The sequence below is a fragment of the Talaromyces proteolyticus genome, assembly GCF_021365285.1.
Source record: "Talaromyces proteolyticus strain PMI_201 chromosome Unknown BGW36scaffold_1, whole genome shotgun sequence".
NCBI classification, from domain to species: Eukaryota; Fungi; Ascomycota; class Eurotiomycetes; order Eurotiales; family Trichocomaceae; genus Talaromyces; species Talaromyces proteolyticus.
This window is the reverse complement of record NW_025764277.1, coordinates 3142433-3166795: the sequence shown is the minus strand read 5'-3', so window position 1 is coordinate 3166795 and position 24363 is coordinate 3142433. Positions and strand designations below refer to the sequence as shown.

The following is a 24363-nucleotide window of genomic DNA, read 5'->3' as shown; positions in this document are numbered from 1 at the left end:
ATATGTAACAAACGAGTTGACATAGTTATGAAGTTTATTGAAAGAAAATCAGTTATAATGAGGATCAGCGAAATGATTTATAGAAATAATTAAACAAAAGATGCACCGAAGCACTGGGTAGATGAAAAACGATATGAAGAGATTAACCCTTTTGTGAAGTGATCAGGTAGTATTATCCATTTTAATCCTTTCCAAAATTTCGCGGGCGCCAGCGAATTCGAATTCAGCCATTGTCTCATCCCATAGTGCGTCCATAACAGGTTTCCCTTCCGGGAGATAAACAAGATTCATGAATCTATTCGCACTTTGTATTTAGTATTGCTCATCTATCGGGGGAAGCACAAGACACGTACGGGTGAATATCCCAGTCCATGCAAAAACTGCCATGAGACTCTTTACCCTTTGTCACGGCAGCATCAATGTATGTCCATGCTCCGTCCTCGGGATTACGTCCAGCTATACATTTCCAAGTATCCAAGAAGACAGCAACAGGCCCCTTAGCGAATCTGTGGAGATCAGAGCCTTTGCACATTCCCGGCTCTACCAGATTGACAATGACGTCATTTCCGTTGACTTTTTCGGCCAAACGAGCGAAGAAGAGGTGCCCTAAGCATTTTGAGTCGAAATATCTTTGTGTTGCGTTATACGGGAGGATTTCGGGGTCGTCAAATGTAGTCAGAAATGGCCGTATATTTCTAGTTGCCAACTTCGCCCACAGGGCCGTTCCAGAGCTGACAATCGTAAGCCGACCGGGACTATCCTGAGGTGCTTTATTTTTGGATATGGGTAGCATGAGAATTGCTAGAAGGAATGTAGAGAGATAGTTGACCTGGACGACTTCCTCGTGGCCAGTGGAGCACACTTTGAAAGTTGGTTGTATGATACCAGCATTGAGAATCGTAATATCCAGTCGTGGCAAATCTTTATCAACTCTCTCACAGAAGCTTTGAATTGAAGGATATGAAGTCATCTCGAGAGGCCAGACTTCTATTTTCGCAGCTGGATAGTCAGAACGAAGCTTTTGTGCTGCCGACGCACCCCTCTCCAGAGACCGCACTGCGAGAACAAGATGCGATAACTTCAGAGAGAGAAGATGGCGTGCAGAGTAGAATCCTAAACCTGTACTACCGCCGGTAATTATAGCGACTTGTCCCGACAAATCAGTACCGGCTGGGGCTTGACGGGTTTTGGTCAAGAACTGAGACTTGATGAAGGGCCGCCAGAAGCTTGTTGTAGCCATATGGCCAAGCTGCATAGACTTAGAAGGAGGAAGCATGGTAGGATACCAGACAGGTTATCTTTTGCCCTAGTAGGATGGTTGAGAATGGTTGAGGAATAGATTTTGTATGAGGTGAACTATGAGTGGCATCGACGTTTAAATATTTCGCCAACTGCCATATTATATGCTTGCATCTTCGACATCTGATTGGCCAGACGCAGCCAGGCTCATACTGGCTTCGTTGCTTTGCTTCTTTGCTTTGCTTCTTCCGAGTGACTTGAGATGAGCCAATGATATGACTCGAAATCAATAAACTGTTCCTAAATAGGCAATCAATAATGTCTTGGCACGCAGCCTTCTCGAGGAGCGGGCCGAGAGTCCCGTGACTAGTTGGCTTTTCTTCACTGTTTCGTAGACCATCGACTTCCAAAAGACAGATTAGATTGATGCCATGATTAATGACTTTTCATACAGCAGGGTTATTGAAGGGACCTTCACATGGGTACCAAAAAGCATGAATCGGCTTTCCGAAAAAGGGAAGCCGGTCAATGCTTGGAACGGCCTTCTCGTGGCCCCTTCATCATAGCCACCGGCCATGATAACATCAAACCCGATGCAAGATCCCGGAAATTTATTCGCCACCATGTAATGCGAGGCAAGAACCAGAAGCGTGTCGCTTCTCAGGATTACCAGTTGGGTTCTTGGATAAATCGTGAGCATGAAGTGCCCATGTCGCAACTGGTCGCGACAATCAAAGGGGCGTCGGAAGGCCGTGTGCCTAATCCCATTAAGCTCCAAATTAGCGGGCTAAGCTGCATTTATATAGGTTTCTCGGCGAATGATATGGGGCCATGCACACTGCAGCTTCTGTATGAATGTGAGAGCTTCTTCATCCACATCTCTTCTATGTAGTCCAGATGCGTCTACTAACACAAGACACACGCAGTTATCAACGCAGTGAACAAAGCAATGTATCCGGGTGAATGTTGTGTTGATATCCATAAAGCAGGTCAATGTTGGTTCGAGAGTCTAAGCTATGATCCTGCGTATGCCCAAGCCGTGCTGTACACTGCTCAAGCCTACTTCGACTTTGTCAAGAGTCGGGTGTTAGGGCCAAAGGCTATCAGACATATAAACGCCACCATGCATCTGCTGCAGCAGTCTCTCGCAGAGCCTAATGAAGCAACTAGTGACTCGACAATATTTACAATAATGGCATTGGCCATGGTTTCGGATGTTCTCGGAGACCTTGAAACGGCCAAGAAACATCTTCTTGGTTTATATCAAGTAATCAGTACCCGTGGTGGTATAGAAACACTTTCTCAAAACCGTTCATTGCAAGTTAAATGTTGCAGGTCAGCTTCACTCTAAATACTATATTCTTTCCGCTGATTGAAAAACAACGATGCAACAGACTTGATCTTCTAATTTCTCTCAAAATCGACAGCCGGCCGCTTTTTTACGCGGGTGATAATATCTCGTGGAGCACATATCTCATCGCTACACAGAAAATATACCCAACAACTACACCGGTTAATATGATGTGTGAGATACCGGACTTCAGACTCGCCAACGTATGGCTTGACCTTCGTGAGTTTATAATAGCAATCAATCTAGCGCATCAAACCCACCGCACTATCTCTGCAGAGCTTTTTCAAGAGACTTTAATTTCGGTGCAATACCGTTTACAGCACCTGAGCTATAATAATTGTGACCCGCACGAAATTCTTCGGCTCTCGATGCTTGCCATTTCGAATACAATATTTTTGAAAGCCGATGGGGATACAATACATTACCAAAGCTCCGCTGAGAAGCTGAGAGTCGCTCTGCAGTTCCGAAACCCGAAAGAAGACCGTAAAGGGCTTGAGCTAAACTTATGGCTCATATTTGTTAATAGTATATATATATTGGATTTAAAAGGTGATGCCTGCCTTTTGATGCGCGATATGCGTACTATAAGTCGAGAGTTAAGATTAAGCACTTGGGAAGCTATCAGAACGGTGTTGAAAAGTTTCTTATGGGTGGATGTGATGTACGATAAACATGGGAAGAAGTTTTTCAACGAAGGAAAGGCTTTGGAGAGTGGCTGAATTGAAACACGATTTGCGAGTCGAAATAAGTAACATTTCCCGTTCATGACCCCTGAGAACCATTTGAATATCTTATTACCTAGATTGAACACGCCCTGGCACCCGAACAACTGTTGTCATAGAAGGGAAATAGTCTAGAACATGATTCTTCTCGTGAGAATTTTATTGATGTTAACATTGAATTTGATATAAATGGAAGGTCAAGAAGAGGCTATATACGGGGATATCTAATGACTCAAGGAACGATGGATACAGACAGATTATGAACATCCGACGAACTTTGTATTTATGTAAGATATTGTATAAAAGGTCCATCTTTTATGAGAGTTTATCTAAATAAAATAAGTAGTAGAAAAAATAGTAACCCACAGACATAAAAAGTCACTCCTTCTACTTGCAATTTGGAACGTACTTGTCAATTCGAAGTATATGTACCGATTCTCACTGATTCGTCGCCCAATCTATGATGCTTTCTACAAAATCGTAGGCTATATCAAATTTGACTCCGTCTGGGTTGGTCACGTTGACTAGTTGATCTGTATGTCAATAGTTAGCAATATATCATGATATGAATATGAGCTATAATCATCAGAATAGAAAGAAGTCGACTAACACCAACTCTCATCGGCCTCAGGATGGGGACCGACAAGCCCAACCCATCCTTTCCCGAAAGGAGTCACAGAGGCAGCAATATCTCCGTTACTTGAATACTTTCCAAGAATAAGCGCGGACGCGTTTGGTGCCAATTTCATGACAGCCCCGTCTTGGAAATACAACCATCGACCATCCTGTTCTTGGCCTTTGTTTGGGCCTGTGTGGAAAGTCCAATCAACTTGGATGACAGTGTCCTTGTAGTTCTTCACCTGCGCGCCGGGTTGATCTGCCTCATCAGCTATATACGAGCCTGGAGGGAGAATATCATATCCAAGTTTGGGACCGGCTAAGTACGCTCCGAGGCAAAACCCGGCATATATTCCGCCTTGAGCGACATAATCGCGGATGGCTTTTTTGTACTTTTTTGTATGCTTCCATCCGGGCTCGAGATCTATCGAAAACCGGTTAATAATGCGACATGTAGGTGGTGTAACCAAGTCAAGAGTAGAAATATCTTTGCGATATGTAAAAGGAAGACAACAACTGACCACCGCCTCCTGGCTGAACGAAGAGATCAACTTCATTCAAAGACTCCGCGTTGATATCAATTTCCTCATTGGGCCCGGCGTACTTGACAACGAATTTAGACGAAGAAGACTCGAGGATCGCGGCAACTGATTCTGGACAGCCGTCACAGGCAGCGGGTCCACGATAAATCAATGCCTTTGGACTCGAATCAGAGTCTCGGGTGGCCATCACAGTACCAAAAAGAAAGAGAGCGAAATTGAACGAACGCATTGTGCTGGGATCTGGAACTGAGCCAAATAAGGGACTACCTGTATGCTCTCTAGTTTGCAAATCCAAATGGGGAAATTACGCAATATATAAATGCACTACGTATGACTAGATAATCAATAGGCAGACGAATTATTTAGTCAGCTCGTATCCACAAGCACCTTGGGATCTGCACGAAGGAATGCGCTTTCCCGGTGCTAGAAGTAGTTTGATGAGCCGCTGAACGGGCGTTAAAGCTTAATTGTGCAATTGAACCAAATTTGTCGCCTGCGGATAGAAAGACACATGTAGTTGAATGGGTGTTACTAAAAATAAATCCTCACAAACCCCTGCACACCCTCAACAATCATTTCAAATTTCCTACTGCGCTCTAATATTAACCCTAATCCTACATATGTACTTACCCCCTAATCTAATACTCCTACAAAGTAAATGATCCGTTGGTTCGATGCGATAGAGGGATAGGATCTACCTGAGACGGCGTGAGCACATCTGTTGCCCGTGAGCATTTCAAGATTTGTGCTGCAACTGCGCCTCAGGAGGAACACGGTATCGGTCCCAGTTCCTCCCGGCGGTATGTGCACTGTATCTAAATGGATGAGGAGGAGTTAGTGTCTGTCATCTATAAGGCGCCGCCGCGAGAGGGCTCCTTGAACAAGGATGGCTTGGTGAAACTCATCCTGAAGGACTGGGAGCCGGACGTTATGGTTCTATTATCAGGTGCGCGATGAGGGATCCAGGGAGAGTGAGTATCACCGTTCTTCCAAATTTTACTTTGGTAAATAATATCTATGTAGGATACGGTCCCAACCGAAATGTCAACATTGAAGGTATCAAGATGCAGAATACTTAGTCTCATTCATTAGGAGATCATCTACTTCTCAGCACATGCAATTGGCAGACTTGTTTTCTTCTCCAGTCGGTGCACAGGCATTGATCTTCCTCAACTTCCGCTAGATGAAGAAATCGAGCTTCCATCTCTTCCAACACGGTTAATGGGTGTGATGGCTTCAATTGGTGCATTGAGCTTTTTAGCGGTTGGGCCTCCTGGGTAAGTTGTAGATGTGATAGAGAAGCGGATATACGAGACTGATATTGATGGGTTTAATGTATCATTTGTGACCACTCTCGGAAAATTTGAAGACGTAGTTGATCTTCTTGTGCCCGAGCTACGACGCTGTGGGTTGTACCTGAAAAGCTAGAATCCGCAGAGGAGCCTTTAACGGCAAGGGCAAAAGTCTATGGGCAGAGTCAGAGTAAGCTTCGTGATGACCACGTGGGAAGCTGATATGAGTATGACATTTATCAGGAAGATCCTCTATTTGCTCCGGAAGCGAAAGCTTGATTATTTATGAATTTAACTAGTCCAAAATTTTGGTTTTATAGAACCATCGAAATTCAACAATTATCTTGAAATCCTCACATCTCTAAATTTCCAGAAATACAACATGGCTATCAATGCAATTCCCGCACTTTATTTTGCCTGGTCCCTGATTCCAGACTATTCTGCCATTTACATGTATAATAATTACCAAGGAGCTAAAATACCCCACAAAAACACTCGCCTACCAGTCATGGGAAGTTTATCAGAAACCCGGCCAGAACCCGGGCCGCGAGAGCCTAGTCATGTACTTGGGTCGTGGTTGATCGTTCTCTTCATTGAGAAAATAATTACAGCTGCCGTCGTCCGGTACAGGTGCGTGTTTCTATAATCCGATATCCAATACGATTCCGAATTTATTTTGGGCCAGGTGCTTCAGCAGGTTATTAAATAAAATTGTTTTAAAGAAAGTTTCCGTATAATAAGGAGGTGGCCAAGGACAAGGGAATATTGGTACCCTCGTTAGATCAGACTGAAATGGGAAGTTTCTTGATACTGTGCCGCGGTAATTTACTTTCTACTAAGAACATATTGATTTATTCTTTCCATGGCAGTGTTTTGAAGTAGCTACCAATTTACGCGTCTAAGGTTGGGTTTGAGAATGCGTTACAATGGAGATAGTCCGTATTCCGTAGATCTTTTCTTAAATCAGTAGTAAGTGACATTAAACTATTCATGGGTTGTTAATGCCTCCATCGACGTAAATATTCTGGGCAGTAATATAGCCACTGGCTGGACTTGACAAAAAGAGAATCGTAGCCGCAACTTCTTCGGTGGTTCCTTCTCTCTTGATGTGTTGGTTTCTCTCTAGCCTTGCAGCTACTGGGGATCCCTGCATACTCAGATCGGTCTTTATCGGACCAGGAGATACGACATTGATGGTTATTCCTTTGGGTCCTAGTTCTTCTGCTAGCGCAGATGACATCGATGCCATTGCCCCTTTAGAAGCCCCGTAGACCGGAAGCATATACGATCCCAATTTTGCGATGATGCTGGAAATATTGACAATACGCCCACCACTGCTCATATATGGTAAGGCGGCTTGGATAAGAAGAAATGGACCACGGACGTTCACTCGGAAAATGTTATCCCAAACATCCACGGGTACCTCGGCAGCGCCATCATGGATGACCGCAGTTCCAGCATTGTTCACTAGAATATCGATTTTTTTCGTATTAAATGCCTTGAGAGTTCCGGAGACTAGAGCCGTGCCGAAATCTACGGAAGAAGCATCCGCTTGGATGGCAGTTGCTTGGACGCCGAAGCTTTTGATCTTGTTAACCACTTCCTGAGCTGCAGCGGCATTAGAGCTGTAGTGTAAAGCCACCTAATTTACCAAAACAGTCAGCTGTTGTTTACTTTTTGGGTTTCTAATGAGCTTGGGAATAGGAAATGTCGTACATTTGCACCATGTTCAGCCAATGCAATGGCAGTCGCGGCTCCTATCCCGGAGAGCTTTGAGGATCCAGTCACAATGGCCACTTTGCCAGAGAGATATTGGTCTTTAGACATTGTTCTTGAAAGTGTTTTAAAGAGTACGTTATATTGGTATGTGTCGCAATTGAAAATGGTGACGAACTGCACCAGCTTTGGACGACTGAGGATTGGAGTTGTGACTTCTTTATTTGCTGAACTTTTATTCTCTGTTCTCAAATTCCCGGTTGAAGAAAACCTTTATATAGTATAACCAGGTAAGCTAAATATAGATGATCATAAAACTATATCATCAGTAAGCAATCGAAGTTTTATTACATTAATAATCTCATGCTTGTTACTAAGCTTGTTGTCGACGAGAAACTTAACGAAGACACTGAAAGTTCCACGTATTGATGCATTCTAGATAATCATACGTTCACCTACGTCTCAAGAGCCTGTCCAATAGCATGAATATACTTAGTAAGACTTGCATATTTTCACACGACGGTACGATCTCAAAAGAGCATTTGTCACTCCTAATTTGTCAGCTCGGGTTGTCATTGGCTATATTACGAAAGGCTATACCGTTTAAGGCTTTTTAGCGCCGCCGAATCCGCCGGCGCTAACACTTTAGCTTCATTCTCGCCGCGTCGCCGAGAATGCTCAACCAATGACAATACTGGAACTTTTTGGTTCATCCATGTCTTCATATTCATGCATTTCAGCTGCATTTCTAACCTTCATCTGTCACTATAGGCATGATAAATCATATCATTTGTCAGGTCAATTACTTTGCCAGAAGACCTCGCCTGGGATAACATCATGTATATTAAGCAAGACTCTAGCCACTATTTCTACTACATAATTTGTGAAGGATATCTCAAGCAACAATAATAGTAATTCACTTTCATCACTACAATTTATTCTACCGTACTACGTGATCTATCCATCTAGCTCAACTCAACAGTGGTTATTCACATCAAACATCATGCCTTCTGTTTTATTGGTCGGTGCAACTGGAATGCTCGGAGGTAATAAATATTGCGGTTACTGCTCTGTTAAAGTTATTAATTGATATCTGACATCTTTCCTCACCAGCATCACTCTCCCGGCAGCTGAAAGAAAAATATCCTAACTGGCCACTTACTGTATATTTCCGAAATGTACAGGCTGATTATTGGTTTCGCAATGTCGTTGGTGTGGACACAATCGAACATGGAGCATTCGAGGATACGGCCAAAGTCCGAGCTTTAGCGGCAGAACATGACATTGTGATCAACACCGGGTCTTCTTTTGACCCCACTCTATCTCAAGCAATTGTTGAAGGATTGAAACAAAGGAGAGGTTCCCAAAAGGGAACTCTGATTCATGTTAGCGGTGGAGGTAACTTTATCGACCTTCGAAAGGATGGGAAGTATAGCCCTGATAGTAAAGTGTGGAATGTGAGTTTTTATTTACTTTTTGTATCTCCTTCCGAGAAAAGAACAATAGTTAATTCTTGATACTATCAATATAGGATGCCAATGAGGATGACATCAAACTAATCAACAGCAGCATGCTTAATGGAGCGGCAGATCGCCTGTAAGTTGTCCAATCTCAAAACTCGTGTGTTTGGGAATTTTCTTATCGATAGGATATTCAGAATTCTAGATGCTGGAAATGAAGGCAATATCAATACATTCATCGTTTGCCAGGCATTGACCTATGGAGTCGCAGAAGGACCACTACCATCTCTTGGTATCGGATACAAAATTTTAACAGGAAATGCCAAATCAATTGGATTTGTTCCTTATGTTGGTGATGGCAGCGCACTTCTTAGTGTAGTAAGTCAAACAGAGCAGATTCCAGAATATTTCACACGGGAGCAGTCGGCTGATACCGAGTAAAAACAGATCCATGTTAACGATGCATTGAACTTCATATTGAAAATTGTTGATCTGGCTGTAAGCGAGGTAGTTACTGGCCCTGCGGAAAGTCGGTATTACAATATCTACGGGGAACGAGTTGCCTGGAAAGATGTTGCCACTGTGTTGGCTAGAACTTTGCATAAAAAGGGGCTCTTCTCTTCCTCGGAGGCCCGAAGTGTACCAATTGAACAGGCAGGCGAAGGCGAGATTCCAAAGCTTTTAGGGTCTAACATGTTGATGCAAGGTGATAGAGCAGCATCACTAGGGTTCAAAGTGACTGCTAGATCTATTTTGGAGCACATCCCAGAGGACTTGGAAGCATACTCTTTCTAATAAGACCGCTTGGGTTTGATAATTTCAATATCAACAGCAATGCTAGCAAAATAGCGCATTATATTAGAGAGTTCTGCAGGGCGGCCAACGCCATCGTTGCATACATGTAATACTAATCCACATTGTTATCTCTTTTCTTCTTATGCATTAGTCTAGCAAGCAGCAGCACGCTTTTTTCATAGCTTCTATTCTGATATTATTACTATATTGAAGGTTTCTTGGCATGATTGACTTTCTCATAACGACTGGTTTATCTTACACGACAAAAAGTTTGATTATAGTATCAACCCTTTCATCATTCCAGCCGCATTTATATCAAATTATGTCTATTAAATTTAGACTTCTCGGGGGATCACCGGTAGATAATGCAAAAGTTCAAATTGTATTAGAATGGTTATGAGGAGAATTCCTACATCTAGTTTCACTTTTGTGGTGCTATATTCAAACTTTTGTCACCTTACCGTAACCTCACTGTTTTCAATGCCTTAGAAGTTTCATCCATAACCAATTCATACGTGTAATAGTGAAAAATAACATGGTGATTTCGTCACTTGCATCACTTCCGACAGCCGAGTGTCGACAGGCTTCATTCATTAGCAGCACGGACAGCTAACTTTCTATGAGCTGGAGCAATTTTTGACCTGGAAATTAAGAAGCAACTCACAATTTCTTGGTAATATTATCCACGAAAGGATACCACAGCACTGATATGACGCAGAGAAGGATCACAACAAGCCGAAATACTGGGTTTTCGATTAACGTAGCGAAAAGGCCGTTGTGGCGGTTCGAAGAGAGGCAACACCTGAGGCAGGAAGTCAGGCGACTTCCTCATTTGCACGCATAAAAATGACTTCGATTTCTCTGCGTATCATAATTCTCTTCTCTAAGCTTAGTGTTTTTCGTGAATAGACACCATAAACCTGCTTTATAACTGGCCTCTCACAGCCGGGAGACTGCTTGCCAGTCGTTCCTGCTATATACTTGAGGAGAAATTCGAGATCTTCACCGTAGAGTCAGGAGTAGAAATTAGAAATAAACTTACCATCTTTCGAAGGGTCCGGTTTACAAGCTATTCATAAAACCAGAATACCTGTTGAGGGAACTAATCATATCATTAGTTTCTATCACTTTAGATCCATATAATACTCACTTCGTAATTGAGTTAATTGATGTTAGGAGGCCTCAGGCCATTCGCCTGCACCGCCCACTACAGAACGCACAAAAGGCCTCCGCAGCTTCCTCATCCTTCTTCAATTGGGAAGACTGCGAGTTGACATTTTGGATGGACGAGTTTTGGATAAACGAATTTCGACAGCGTCTGGCTAGAGGGTTGGGGACGAGGTATGGAGACGAAAGGTTGTAAATGTGACGGTGCTGGCAACCCTTACTATATGAGTACGTTGTGGAGAGGATTCACCATCCTCAACATTCTGGTCAGTTGGCGCAGCAGCTTAGTAAGCGAATACTCCTGCTTGCGAGGTTGTAAACAGGAGGGGAAGCTGAGGCAGAAGTAAGATAATTTGAAGGCGAGGAAGGTACTAATTACCTCCACGTGACGCTCTGCTCTTTGTTTCTATGTCCGCACTAAATAGAGGGATGTCCAGTTAGGATCCACGAAGGCTTAGTCTGTTCACGAAATGCTTCTAATGAAGCAACAATCGGGGGCTTTGATTTGCCATGTATGCTAATAAATTTCTTGAATATGGCATTTATTACCGTCCAAGCGTGGAAATTTTGCTGTCCATCAGGCATCGATGACAAATACGTTAAGACCACAGATGTGGCAAGGAATGGGGGATCTTGTCGGAATAACCACATCCAGCCAGGGTTTATAATTTCTGCTTCAAGAGATAGGAGTCTCTGTAACATATTAAGGGCCCGGGTGAAGTTCCTGCATAAGATTTTAGAGAATTTCTCGCTTTTGTGACCCTAGAAATTGGCGCGGATCTTATCTCTCACGGGCACAAGAAAACTTACTCGAAACTATGCGATGGAGGAGGCTGGCCGAATCTGATATAAGCCTGTCCTGCCATTAGTCGCATATGGTCACAATCAATTTCGACGACTTCCTTTGCGAAAGTTGCTAGAGACATCATATCATCGCCCACAGCAGTAAAGTACGAATTTGCTCTTTCAGCTCCGGCGTCGATATGTCGCATTTGCTCATCATATGAGCGGCTTCGCAGATTCTGTCGAAGTGGACAAAGCACCTTGAGAGTTTCTCGTTTCAGTAATATTGTGCTCATCTGGGAAAATGCGCCTGTTGATCGTGGGGCGTCACTTGGCTTCGAAAAGGGGCTTGTATTCCAGTCGCAGTCGTTGACATTTTCAGGAAGCTTTGTATCCCAAGCAAACCCAAGTACTGTGATTGCGCCTTGAAGAGCTATTGCTCTCTGATCAAGTAAGATAAGCTGATTCCACAGTCTCCTACGATGCTCAGCACCCCATGGGGTATAATTAAACCAGGACGGATCTCTATGGAGACCAAGGCGTTGAGCATTACGAGCGGCAAGCCCAAGTAAAGTTGTTGCAGTTCGATAGTATCCTCTCGCAAACAAAAAGGTCTAGCATACCAACTTGTTAATATTCGCAAGGATTTCAAGCCTTTCTAAAAGAAAACTAAGAGCTAAGCATACCAGGTAGTAGAGGAATGTCTGAAAGACAGCAATCTTGTTGCTATTAATAAAATCGAGGTGATACAAGGCCATTTCTTGTGCTTCTTGGTATTTATCAAGAATCGACTCACGTTCAACCCCGAAAGTGGCTACTATGCTGTTGGGGTTGGGTTCCAAGCTGGCCGCAGCTAGTCCGTATACGGAGAATAATAGCGATGTGAAAGTACGCATCTGAGGGTGCTTCCCCTTGCGGAAAAGAGACAAGTCTGAAAGAAACGTGTCTTTATGCACCATTCGAACAAAGGGATCGACGTTGTTAAAGAAGACCGTCACTAGAAAATCTGCCTCTAGTTCTGGGGGTTGATAACTCTCCAAAGTCTCACTCTGGTAGGCAATTCCAACAAGGAAAGGTTGATAATTTTCTTTTGGGCCTTCCTCATTTTCATCTTCAACAGTCATATCGAAATGAGTATCTCGGATCTAGTATACAGATATTAACAAGCTCGCTATCGGCACCCGCAACCAGAGGTACAAAATTACAACAACTCACCTTAGGAAATAGTTCAACCCAATGCATGTAGTAATCAAAATGGACGGAAAAATCGTTGCCTAGAATCTGGCGACCACAATGACACTCTAGCTCAGGCGATGCTTTGGTAGAAGTTGCTAGTGTGAGGTTGGCATCGGGGGAAGCTGTCACAAGCCCGGATGTAACAAACTGTAGCCGAGCTTCCAATTGTTGTATTCGTTCATAAAGCTCAGAATACGTATCTGTAGGAGTTCGCGTGTCTGGTTGATAGAAACAATCTGAGAATGCCTTTTTGCAGTTTTGACATGGCTTTTGCTTGTCGCACTTGATTTTCTTCTGGCGACATTGTGAACACGGGGGTGATTTCTTCAATAGTCCTTCACCAGGGGAAATCTCGGAAGTCATCAATACAGGATCATTCATCTTTGGCGAATATTGCATAATCAGCGTAGAAATGCCACGAGCTGTAGGTGATGCACGAGCGATGACAAATGAGCTTGAAAGAGAGCGATTGGTGCAGCGTGCAGCCCCGCCTTGAATCGCCCCGCCATTGTGGGCGACAAGTTAGACTTCTGACACTGGTTTACAAATGGCCACGGTCGTCCAGGATCCAGCGCCTTTTTCGAGTGTGCATGATAGACTAGATTTTATAGTTGAAGATTATCTTTTTTACCCGGTTGATATAAGGCGCAGGTCCAATCTACGATCTATCGATATTCATGTCAAATTTGTAGATGATAGACTTGACAGCGTACTATCGAATTCGTCTTAAACCAATCATATATCAGAAATACAAAATAATTGTGGGTCGCTTGACATTTTGTAGGCACTGTGAGCAATGGTGCAATCAATTGATTTGGCGGCTCTGTAAGCACTAACGAATAACTAATGAGTATGACACTAATGGAAACATGTTGGTTGGCCTTGGACTAGAAGGGAGATGCTACCTCAACTTACCTTCCAATATATCTACTATTGAAGTACAAAAAATCGACTGTCGCATCCATGGCAAACACATCTCCCGCATCACAATGTCGCCTCGAACCTATCATCCTGAATGACGAGGACCAATTCATCGAGCTCCAAAGACAACGCGTCCTGTGCGGGTGGGACTATGACCCAGAAACTATAAAGAGATGGAAAGTGAAGCAAGAAGAGAAACTGAAAAGCCTCTTTTGGATAACGATACCCGATTCTAGCGACAAAGACAAGGAGCTCCTCCGCACTGGCCATATCTCCTTAGACGCAAATTCAAGCTTTGACCCGCCGGAGCTTAAAAATTTCCCACACGTAAAAAACTGTGTGTTTTCTATCAGTTCGTTCTTTATCCTACCCGAATATCGTTCATACGGTTTGGGAAGACATGCAATGAAAATGGCGGAAGATATGGCTGTCAAAGAGCCGTATGGCAGCCCGAATTGCCGTTTTATTGCACTGAATGCCTTGAGCAAACGGTATATATATGATGAAGGGCCGGACTGGAGAGGAGTCTGGGAAAGACTTGGGGTGTCGCCGCCGTCATTCAGTATTCAAGAGTGGTACGAGGCGCTTGGGTATGTGAGCTGGAAGGAAGAGCCTTTGTACGAAGAAAAGGCTTTAAACGGGGATATCGTTAAGCTATGGGAGGCATTCATGAGAAAAGAGGTACAGAGGATAGCATAGCCGAAAGTGGAAATCCCCTTAGAAAGACTTCTAGAATTTCAATCACTGAAAACTGCCCTGCTCAAACTACAGCATCGGCATAAAGTTATTAAACATCAGGAGGGCCATCGAGTATACAATTTTACCTGGATTTTAATACGTTGAGATATGTTATTAATTTCACCTAGACTTTTGCTGAATGATTGTACCTGTAAGCTTTGGGCGAGTATAACTTTCAATCAGCATCGAGGAAGTAAGATACATACGTTAGCACAAAAACATTACAAACCCCTATTTTGTCGATATCTATGCACGGCACACAATATTTCACAGTCAAATTTTTGTAACAACTTTCTTACTACGCATAGACATGTTATGCCGAAATCATCGGTATATCGGCACAACTCCGACAACCCCCTCATTATTGCATAGCCAGGATGCAAGGATCGACATAAGATCTTCACACTCCACACCCCATAACGGCCGGTTGATTTGAATGTCAACTTTTTACATACACGGGATATTCTTAGCCATAGATAATTCTCACATGTCATACTTCAAGTACGTGAAACTCTTAGAGAATTTACAGAGCTTCTCACTGGCAGATATCAACAATGTTTCCGATCATAAATAAGGCTTTGGAGTAGATATTACGATCAACAGCGCATTTGATTCATTTAACGAGACATAATTGGTGATGCCGATCATACTGTCTTGTCAGGCCTAATTCGGATTTACTCCGAGGGATTTCGGGGTCTTGTTAAATCGTATTTCACAACCGTATGCAACCCGGGGTTATGACGCCCCGGGTACTTTGTACATTAGATAAACTTGCATATTGTCGATATTTCTACACTTTTTATCTATTGTTCATCTTCCCTATTTCAAATTCAAAGTGTGGATAATCTGGCCATACCAGTAGTGGCACGGTTGGGAAGCCTTTGGAGGACACCCAGGCTCATATATCAATTGATTCCACCATCCTCCCTTCGATGGAGTTAGTTTCTCATCGCAGACCCGCATATAGACCCTAATAAAAAGCAACATGTTCTACACAGGAACCACTTGGCTTCGCGGAACCCCCCTTCTCTCCGCTATCACCTCTGTCTGTGCTTCTGCCTTTCTCCTCTTCGGCTACGACAATGGCGTCATGTCCGGCGTCGTCATTTCGTCTTATTGGCTTCAAGAAATGGGCCACCCTTCCACAATCATGGTTTCGACTATAACAGCCTTGTATGATGTCGGGGCAGTGTTTGGTGCCATCGCCGCTGCTTTCACAGCAGAAAAGCTTGGTAGAAAAAGATCGTTGATATTCGGAAGCATTATAGTGGTGATCGGGTCGATCTTGATGGGAACCAGTGTCGAAAGAGTGCAAATGATGGTTGGAAGAATTGCGACTGGTTTTGGTGCGTGAAAAATTTCAACATTGGTACATGGCTTTCTTTTAACCGACTCTAGGAATTGGTTATTTGACCTCAGCTGCCCCGGTTTACCAGTCTGAAGTCTGTCTACCGTCCCAACGAGGCTGGCATATGTGCAGCCAGCTGTCAATGATGCTTTTCGGGCTTATGATCGCATATTGGATGAACTACGGTTTTTACTTCCATCCGGGCACCCTCCAGTGGCGCTTTCCTCTGCTCTTTCAAATAATTTTCGCCGTCTACATGATTATTGTCGGTGTCTTCTTACCAGACACCCCCAGATGGCTCATGTGGCACCGCCCATCCACAGACGAAGGCCTTGCAGTCCTTTCGCGGCTTCGGAATCGCCCAGGTAGTGATCCTGCAGTGGTTCAAGAGCAAGATGAAATTCTTGAGGCAATTCGCATCGAGTCGCAGGAAGAAGGCACATGGATGGATCTATTTCGTGACGGGGGTACTAGAGCCGATAAGCGGTTCTATCTCGCATTGGGTATTCAGTTCATGCAGCAAATGGCCGGTATCAATATAATCACGTACTATGCGCCAACCTTGTTTACAGAGAGTCTAGGAATGACGCAAGAGCGCGCGCTCCTGGTGGGGAGTTTTCTGCAGGTGTGGTACATCTTTGCTTCATTTTTGACAGTAAGCCAATCACTTTATCCTGCAAGCTTTTAGAGAATAAAAGCTAACATCAACTTAGTGGTTTATGATTGATGTTGTCGGTCGACGGCGACTGCTAATCTCTATGGCACTGGGAATGTGTGCCATTATGATCTTTGAGGCAGTATGTGTTGCTATTGATAATCGATCTTCCAACATTGCAGCCGTAGCTCTTGTGTTTCTTTTTGAGGGCTGCTTCACCTGGGGTACGGCCGATAATATTGTAGATGTCATGTTGATCATGATAGCTGACCTAATCTAGGGTGGATGGCATGTGTTTGGATATACCCGCCGGAGATCCTTCCATTGAAAATCCGAGCCAAGGGCGCAGCTTTAGCTGCAGCAGCAGATTTTGTTGGTAATTTTCTTGTGCGTTCTCTTCTCTTTTCGTAGACAAATCTATTCTATCCAAAAGCCTAACAAAGGTCCAGGTTGTCGAAATAACACCCCCAGCTCTTCAAAATATCGGCTACAAGACCTACATAATTTTCGCGGTCTTCAACATCGTAAATGCTGCAATTGTCTTCCTCTTTTATCCGGAGACCATGAGCCTGCCTCTCGAGTCTGTCGATTTGCTTTTCATTCAAAAGAACGAATCGATGGACGAGACATCTTCAAAAAGAAAATCATTTTATCAGCACTTACAGTGGTGGGTTGTCCCCAAGGCTTGGGAATTGGTCAAGGAAGAACGAACAACCGGCACTGCAAGACTCGTGGGAGGTGAAGGTAATGCAATCGAGAGGGCGGAGGAGCAACGGTCAAACGAAGATTCCCCTGTTGGTAATATCAACAGCTCAAAGGGGGATGAGGGTAATGCGGTGCAAGCCGATCATATCGGTTGATTAGTGGCGTTTTCAAAAGGAAAGTGTGGTATTAAGTACCAAGTAGTGCTTGTCATTCAAAAGATGCTATCATACACATGTAGCGTACTCCTTTTGTTGATAAAGGGCAATTGGTCGGCCGAGGCTAAAACCATTTCTCCCCACGACTTATTCAAGAGAGACGGTACTATGGATATTCATCTTCTTTGTCTTTCAAAGCCCAAAATCTTTCCCGCAACAACAAAAGTCTGTCAATACACGGGACCTAGGTACTTGCCAAAGAACTTCTCATTAGTTGTCAGGATTCGTGGTAAGTGCTTTCTTTCCCTTTAAGAGTGAGGACTATGGGGTTGAAATTGGCGCTGTTAAAGCATCATTGATTAGATATCATCTATATGGAGCACTCTACCCTGAGTTTTTTCCAGTTTACTCTGGTTAGCTTTTTATTGAAGTTCTTTCCAAAATAACTATTATGGGACTAACATTCCTCCACGGTTATAATCGGAAATAATCCACTCCGCGTAGTTATTGAGATCTATTTTGAATAATAAGATATACTTGTAAGAAAATCAACCCCCGCAAGTTTCAGTCTAGTCTATTTTCTCATCATCAATACATGTAATCGCTGCACAATTACCTCCCCACAATTGCCGCATCCCCTTCAAGCCAAGACACTCTGACATCCCACTTCTTCACTTTCCACAATCCATCAGCATCATCCTTGACGAAATCAACAAAATACACTCCTCCAGTCAACAAATGCTTCGTTGTCGGGTCCAAACCCTCACCCTCACGAAAATGCTGCGCAATAAAATGCGAGGTCGCAGTAGCCTCCTTGGCGCCGTCTTTCACATCAATACGGATATTACTAGTCGTATGGGTAGTTTGCAACGGAGCGATCTTTTTGTACATATGCTCATTGATATTGTCGAATCCTATCAATGAAGTATCGAGCAGCACGAATGCGGTTTCAGGATCGTCCACTAGCCAGGCGGATTTGAATAGGGCGAAGTCAGCGGTGTCAAGGCCGACGATGCAACGATAGAGAGCATCGGTGATGGCCTCGCGGAGGGTGAGGGATTCGAGGGCAATAGTCGACATTTTATAAGCTTCCAATGTGTTGATTGGTTGGAAAGAGGGCTTGATGGATATTCTCAAGATTCTCAGTGCATACACATCAATTAGTGTCGCACATAAGTGTCCAGTTCACTGGCTTCGGTCTAGATATATCCATGTCCGATATCCGAATTGCCGTTTTCCTCGGACGAATCGCTTTTAATGTGTGAGTCTTGACAATCTCCGTATGCACGCAAAGTATGGTTGACCTTATCTCCGGCTATCTCCAAGGTCGTAGGTAGTCCGGGGACCAATAATTAACCTCAACAGTTCGTTGGTTATGACGGCATTTAGATAATTTTGAAATTTACGTAAGAGACTGTAATTCTCTTCATGGCTATATAAAATATTGTTTGTCAAACTTCAAGGCTCAACTACTTTGTATACACGTTGAGGTGGCTGTCAGGTAATATTGAACAATTGATGCTGAAGAACCTTATTACCTCAAGAACAAGGCTCGATGGGTCATACACTTTTTTTAGTCCAGCTACAAGTGGGATGGTGGAACTGCCACTGTATGCACAAAATCGTATTCTGATTTTACTCCAATCCAACCAGACAATATGTACTATCTAACGCCCTTTACACATCTCCTCCATATACAAGCTAGACGCTACCGGACTAGAACCCTGCGCCGACACCCAGTCAAATATAAGATAAACAAAAAGAAGCCCAGATGCGAAAGACCGCCAGCAGTGTCGTCTAGTCAATAATATACAACCGTTAAATTTTATTGTCGTAGCCGGATAGATCGGCATGAAATGATCGAGATAGATATAAACGATGGGAAATAAAGTGTAAAAAAGACGAAGCTCGAAGACGGATGGTGAGTAGTATGATGAGGTGATTAATCTTCGGATCTGCGATGAGCAGTGTTGGTGGGTGACGATGGACCGACTACGATCTCACCCGGCTGGATTCGGGACGAACGATTAGTGGTGGTCTCGTGGCCATTATTTTCCGTTGCTGTTGTGTCGGTCATGGTAAAAGGATGTTTGGCGATGGACGACGGCCGAGATGTCGGGTGAGGTGAAATTAATTCTTCTTCTTCAATGCTACCGTCCGATGATACAGACATGCGCGTTGACGATGTAAAGCTGACAATGCTGGATGGCGCTATGGACATGCGACTCCGTCGCAAAGCTTGTTTGGATGTGGCTGGGGAAGAATGTCGAAAATCCCCAGGCGTTGAACCTGGCAGTTCATGGATCATATCCGCTCCCGACAGTTCAGAAGGCTGCGTATGATCACCCGCGACCTCAGCACGGCCACGATACAGCCAGTTCCGCAAACGACGGGGTGCAAGGCTCTGGGAATTTGGCACCGGTGGTTTGTTTTCCGGATTCTTTTGTGCCTTGTCTCGTCGGCGGAGACAGCCGGTGAAAATATATCGCTTGCGCAAGACGAACCACCATAATATAATCAAAATGAATATAAAGCCGGCTAAAGAGCCAACTATAATCCCCGCCTTCGCACCCTTGGACAAATGTGATTCGCTCGTCTCCCCTGGAAATTCGCTATCAGGTACTAGGTCGATCACAATAAGCTCGTTCTCGTTCAGCAAGTCACCCGCCCAATTGGCTTGAGAGACGGAAAAGTTCCCGCGTTCATAGTCAACAATGATGTACGCCTCTTGAAAAAAGACGCGGCCTATGCGATATTCATCGCTGTTTGACGCGGGTTTTATAGGGAAATAAGGTATAGTTTGAGAAGTGTCGTTGAGGTAAAATCCAGGGTATGGATAGCTGATAGATTGATCGAATGCGGAGAAGGGTAGGGTAATATTGACGATTTCTGACGAGCTGGAAGTGTCGGCAATCGCAAATGTGAAGGAAATATTAGCGCTGGCAAGATAATCATGGTTGCTCGGATCATCTCCGTACGTGTAGAGGTTGATCCTGTCATCCCAAGTTAAATTAAGAGCTTCGCTGAACATGTCGCAGGTGTCTTGGGGGAGCCAAATATAAGATGTCGATGTGTCGAGGGTGAAATACGAGTTGATAGAAGCCTCCACAAGTTCAGTCATGGAAGAATTGCTGCTGCGATTGACAGAAGTGCCTTGAATCGATGACAGCGATACAACAGGGACATATTGGAGTGAGAGATTAAATGAAACATCGTTCGGCACGAATCGAAGTTGGTCATATCCGCCGATGACGAGTGAAGCGGGGACACCTTTCAAACCTGCGAGGAATCAGCAGGGCAATTTATCAATATGTATAATATAGGGGAGACGCACGGTAATAAGCACCAGCAGTGTATCCATATGAACAACTCGAGGCCGAAGAACGATTATCCCATACGTTTTCCATGAATGTGGAGGAACCTAAATCGCTCAAAGCGGAACGACTAAGAGCCAGTCCGAGAAAGCCGACCCAGGTGTCAGTACTATTAAACGTAGCCACGGATGAAGTCAGGTTGCCAGCTACAGTTGGACCGTAGCCGTCCTGGAGGTCGAAGGAAACATAGTCATCGCCATAATTGGCGTACAGTGAAGTCAACCCGATTCCGTTGAAAGTTGCGTTTCGATAGCCGCCGGCCGATTGCCAGGTCGATGAATTATCTGAGGAAAATAATCCACCGCGCTCGCTCGAGCAGTCCGCGGCCGAGTCTACAGACACAATCGACGTCAATGACTAAATTGCGAATCTTGGGAGGCAGAGGATTCAACATACCATGCAGACATCCTCCCCTGTCGTCAACGACCAGAATATCGACTCCGACGGTATTCGGGAGGACAGCAACAGGTTCAGAGTCGTTGCCGATAGAAATATATACCCTGTGGAGTGGTGGGTTAGGTACCAGCCAGCAGTAGTCGAATTCCAAAACTTACGTGCTCCATTGTCCATCATCTCCGAACCTGGCGAAACGAAGACGGGTTAATTGCACGCAAATAAATAAACGGCGTGTAGATATCAGTGCAAACATACCAATCAGTACTGCATATCATCGAGACAGGCAGCACCTGCGTCTGCGCGGATCCCACGTGTATGCAGATTATGGCGAGCGCCAACAACAGGCACGATAGGGCCGGTTGGCCAAGTTTTCTCGGTGGGCCGCAAGAACCCATTATTAGGGACATCCATGACCTTTATGCGACCGGGAGATATGAAGCGTGCGAGACAGCAGGTCTCGCGGCCGCGTTACTGGCAGGAGTCAGCGGCGATTGATTTTCCCTGGCGACGGAGTGGACGCAGATGGAGAGGATGAGGGAATTGGAAATCTAGAGGAGTCGGCCCTGCGACTGTCTGACCAGGAGCGACCGGCACTACAGCCACAACTAGCAGCGCTGTCCAGCTCCACTGTGCCGACGCTCGCCAATACAGACGCCCAACGGCCGCCTTGGCTTTGCGCTACAAGCGCGCTAGGCCGGATTTCGATCGTCGGTTTCACTCTGAGTGCTTCGTCTGGGCCCGGTGGAGTTGTGGGATGGGAGGTCCGGTCGGCGTTAAGTGATGATTTATCGATAGCAGCGCCTCGATACGAGGCCGAGAGTTCAACCTTTCGCAGATGGGTTGGAACTGGGCAGTTGCCAAGGGTACTTGGCAGTTGGCAGTTGGCAGTTGGCCGTACCAGTGTACCAGACATGTGCGTTCCACATAAAACTCTGACGGTCGACTCGCATCGACGCTGGATGGATGGGGGTTCGCCCGCTGCTGATCGCGGTCTGTGGCTGCTACGCTGCGGCTGAGACTAAACCCGAGTGCGAGGTCGCTGCCAGTCACGTGGGCTGCTTGGCATGGGGCCGCCTAGCCCTACGCCCAAAGCCCTAAGCCCTCACTCGGTCGCAGCTGTTGACAGTCCCATGATTGATCTGTCGAGCAATATGAACATGCTTTCTCGCTGGATTGCCAGGCTCTGTCATTGCAACATCCCTTAGTCCGCCCTGGTGTTTACCCAGGACTAATCTTAGTCGTGGGAGAAATATCTGCCGACATCGAAGGGGGTTGGCGAAATTACCCGATTAACATGAAACCCCGGCTGCGCGTGGTGCTGTCTTCAGCATAAAACGTGGATGGTTTGGAATTTGGAAAGCCCTCGTACAGCTGAATTTACCCCGGACCCTTGCCCACAGGCTAAACTAGCCACGCGTAGGAAATGATGGTTGATTTTGCCTTCAATTGAAGCGGCAGTTGTTTTGCTACCTTATTTGCAATATACATGGCTCTGAAGAACATATAAATATCGCCATGATCACCGGTTTTGTTTCAATCGATTCACCAAACACGATATCTTAAAACACTAAATACACCAGCACCAGGCCTCGTCTACAGAAATTCTGTCAAAATGGTTGCCCTTTCCACTCTTCTGATTGCCTTCTCCTCTATTGCGGCGTCTCTTGCTGCCCCTGCAAACCCTGAAGTCAAACGAGACGAGCTCGCCGAACGCGGCCCTCATGACTTCTTTCTCGGCCTCGACAATAGTCTCAGCCGTCGTGCTACCATCAACTACGACCAGGACTACACGACCGGCGGCACAGTCAATTACTCACCGTCAAGCACCGGCTTCACAGTCAATTGGAGCAATGCAGAAGATTTCGTGGTGGGAGTTGGATGGAAGACTGGATCTACCAGGTACTTTACCGGCCCCGTTCCCCTCCAAACAAGAATAACTTGCATTCCGCTAATTCAGGAAATAGTTCCATCAACTTTGGCGGCTCCTTCTCTGTCTCTGGCACTAGCGGAACTGGTCTCCTCGCCGTATACGGCTGGACCACCAGCCCACTTGTCGAGTACTACGTGATCGAGGACTACGTCAACCCTCCGCAGCAAGGAACAGTCAAAGGCACATTTACAAGCGACGGGTCTACTTATACGATTTGGGAAAACCAGCGCGTTAATGAGCCTTCGATTATCGGCACAGCGACATTTAACCAGTACATCTCGATCCGTAACTCGCCGCGGACTAGCGGCACTGTCACGATTGAGAACCACTTTAAGGAGTGGGCTAACCTTGGTCTTAATCTTGGGACGTTCAATTATCAGGTCATTGCTGTCGAGGGTTGGAGCAGCAGTGGATCGGCTTCGCAGAGTGTTAGCAACTAGCTAGTTTGAGAGTAGTTCTCGTAATGGACTAAGCTGCTCAACCAGCCTAGTTTCTACAGGGTGCTATTTGCGGTATTAAGCGGGGAGGAGCTTAGTTATGTTACAGTGCAGGCAGGGGGGTGCAGCTTTGGCCCCCATGTTTGATGAAGTGCGCGCTTCGTTGACATTTCTTGACGTTAACCAGTCCATGACTTTATCTGAGAGTGATTTCGAATACAACGAGTTTATCATTACTTTTCCTCATATCTATAAATTCATTATTTATGTAGAAGATAATCAACTTCTTTACAAGAACCAAAATAAACCTTTTGCAATCTAGCACTGCAATAAACACGAGAAAAGCAATTTGCAGATCATACCCATAGCCTCTTGCATCATCGTATAATTAACATCTAGGCCACGCCACAAGGCGGAATGTCGGGGGGATAAAACAAAATCCGAGACCACAGAGCATTAAATCAACCCCTCCTTAATTTAATCCACACAGTCAACAAAAACACGCTTTCCGTTGCTCCGCATTCCAGCCCTAAATGTGCAGTTCTCGGAATCGCGGGGGGAGCCGGCAAATACGTTAAGGCTAATTATGCTTAATTTTCAATTGTGCCTAAATGCATATCTGCAACAAGCATTCTCTCTACATATACGCTTTAAAGCAAGTTTTATCTAGGCTATTTCCTTGCCCCGGATTTTCCTTGCCGGCTAAATTTGTTGACGGTATAGGTACTGGTGCGAATCGACTGATTGAGGAAATAGGTGTTCTTTCGGTCAAAAGGAACACTT

General features: G+C 44.9%; 11 protein-coding genes across 11 annotated transcripts; 5 read left to right on the top strand and 6 right to left on the bottom strand.

The window, feature by feature from the left end:
• Nucleotides 1-162: 162 nt before the first annotated feature.
• BGW36DRAFT_354203 (uncharacterized protein) lies at nt 163-1276 on the bottom strand (the record flags this gene model as incomplete). The annotated part of the gene is made up of 2 exons (XM_046213500.1): nt 163-295; nt 354-1276. The coding sequence occupies 2 exons, from the start codon at nt 1274-1276 to the stop codon at nt 163-165; spliced, it is 1056 nt and encodes a 351-aa protein (XP_046078430.1).
• Nucleotides 1277-1654: 378 nt separating this feature from the next.
• Nucleotides 1655-3566, top strand: BGW36DRAFT_368201 (uncharacterized protein). The gene is made up of 3 exons (XM_046214962.1): nt 1655-2096; nt 2166-2574; nt 2634-3566. The coding sequence occupies exons 1-3, from the start codon at nt 1718-1720 to the stop codon at nt 3307-3309; spliced, it is 1464 nt and encodes a 487-aa protein (XP_046078429.1). The 5' UTR covers nt 1655-1717; the 3' UTR covers nt 3310-3566.
• A 184-nt stretch (nt 3567-3750) lies between these two features.
• BGW36DRAFT_435816 (uncharacterized protein) lies at nt 3751-4659 on the bottom strand (the record flags this gene model as incomplete). Its single annotated transcript, XM_046221431.1, has 3 exons — nt 3751-3845; nt 3923-4354; nt 4452-4659. The coding sequence occupies 3 exons, from the start codon at nt 4657-4659 to the stop codon at nt 3751-3753; spliced, it is 735 nt and encodes a 244-aa protein (XP_046078428.1).
• A 2093-nt stretch (nt 4660-6752) lies between these two features.
• On the bottom strand, nt 6753-7871 carry BGW36DRAFT_457187 (uncharacterized protein; the record flags this gene model as incomplete). Its single annotated transcript, XM_046221956.1, has 2 exons — nt 7481-7871; nt 6753-7406 (listed from the first exon to the last, which is right to left on the bottom strand). The coding sequence occupies exons 1-2, from the start codon at nt 7589-7591 to the stop codon at nt 6753-6755; spliced, it is 765 nt and encodes a 254-aa protein (XP_046078427.1). The 5' UTR covers nt 7592-7871.
• A 505-nt stretch (nt 7872-8376) lies between these two features.
• BGW36DRAFT_368196 (uncharacterized protein) lies at nt 8377-9903 on the top strand. Its single transcript, XM_046214961.1, has 5 exons — nt 8377-8526; nt 8594-8937; nt 9012-9076; nt 9138-9318; nt 9388-9903. Exons 1-5 carry the CDS (start codon nt 8484-8486, stop codon nt 9733-9735), a joined length of 981 nt encoding a protein of 326 aa, XP_046078426.1. The 5' UTR covers nt 8377-8483; the 3' UTR covers nt 9736-9903.
• Nucleotides 9904-11319: 1416 nt separating this feature from the next.
• Nucleotides 11320-13302, bottom strand: BGW36DRAFT_354198 (fungal-specific transcription factor domain-containing protein; the record flags this gene model as incomplete). The annotated part of the gene is made up of 4 exons (XM_046213499.1): nt 11320-11626; nt 11713-12299; nt 12372-12830; nt 12901-13302. The coding sequence occupies 4 exons, from the start codon at nt 13300-13302 to the stop codon at nt 11320-11322; spliced, it is 1755 nt and encodes a 584-aa protein (XP_046078425.1).
• A 435-nt stretch (nt 13303-13737) lies between these two features.
• Nucleotides 13738-14702, top strand: BGW36DRAFT_413608 (uncharacterized protein). The gene has a single exon (XM_046219260.1). The coding sequence runs from the start codon at nt 13885-13887 to the stop codon at nt 14539-14541; it is 657 nt and encodes a 218-aa protein (XP_046078424.1). The 5' UTR covers nt 13738-13884; the 3' UTR covers nt 14542-14702.
• An 810-nt stretch (nt 14703-15512) lies between these two features.
• BGW36DRAFT_393316 (general substrate transporter) lies at nt 15513-17443 on the top strand (the record flags this gene model as incomplete). The annotated part of the gene is made up of 7 exons (XM_046217796.1): nt 15513-15531; nt 15579-15926; nt 15979-16583; nt 16642-16807; nt 16864-16970; nt 17033-17314; nt 17342-17443. The coding sequence occupies 7 exons, from the start codon at nt 15513-15515 to the stop codon at nt 17441-17443; spliced, it is 1629 nt and encodes a 542-aa protein (XP_046078423.1).
• A 466-nt stretch (nt 17444-17909) lies between these two features.
• On the bottom strand, nt 17910-18610 carry BGW36DRAFT_368191 (uncharacterized protein). Its single transcript, XM_046214960.1, has one exon. It carries the CDS (start codon nt 18521-18523, stop codon nt 18056-18058), a length of 468 nt encoding a protein of 155 aa, XP_046078422.1. The 5' UTR covers nt 18524-18610; the 3' UTR covers nt 17910-18055.
• A 639-nt stretch (nt 18611-19249) lies between these two features.
• BGW36DRAFT_18167 (aspartic peptidase domain-containing protein) lies at nt 19250-21580 on the bottom strand. The gene is made up of 4 exons (XM_046209725.1): nt 21372-21580; nt 21214-21317; nt 20778-21149; nt 19250-20722 (listed from the first exon to the last, which is right to left on the bottom strand). Exons 1-4 carry the CDS (start codon nt 21464-21466, stop codon nt 19386-19388), a joined length of 1908 nt encoding a protein of 635 aa, XP_046078421.1. The 5' UTR covers nt 21467-21580; the 3' UTR covers nt 19250-19385.
• Nucleotides 21581-22476: 896 nt separating this feature from the next.
• Nucleotides 22477-23621, top strand: BGW36DRAFT_18179 (endo-xylanase). Its single transcript, XM_046209726.1, has 2 exons — nt 22477-23112; nt 23178-23621. Exons 1-2 carry the CDS (start codon nt 22826-22828, stop codon nt 23581-23583), a joined length of 693 nt encoding a protein of 230 aa, XP_046078420.1. The 5' UTR covers nt 22477-22825; the 3' UTR covers nt 23584-23621.
• Nucleotides 23622-24363: the final 742 nt, after the last annotated feature.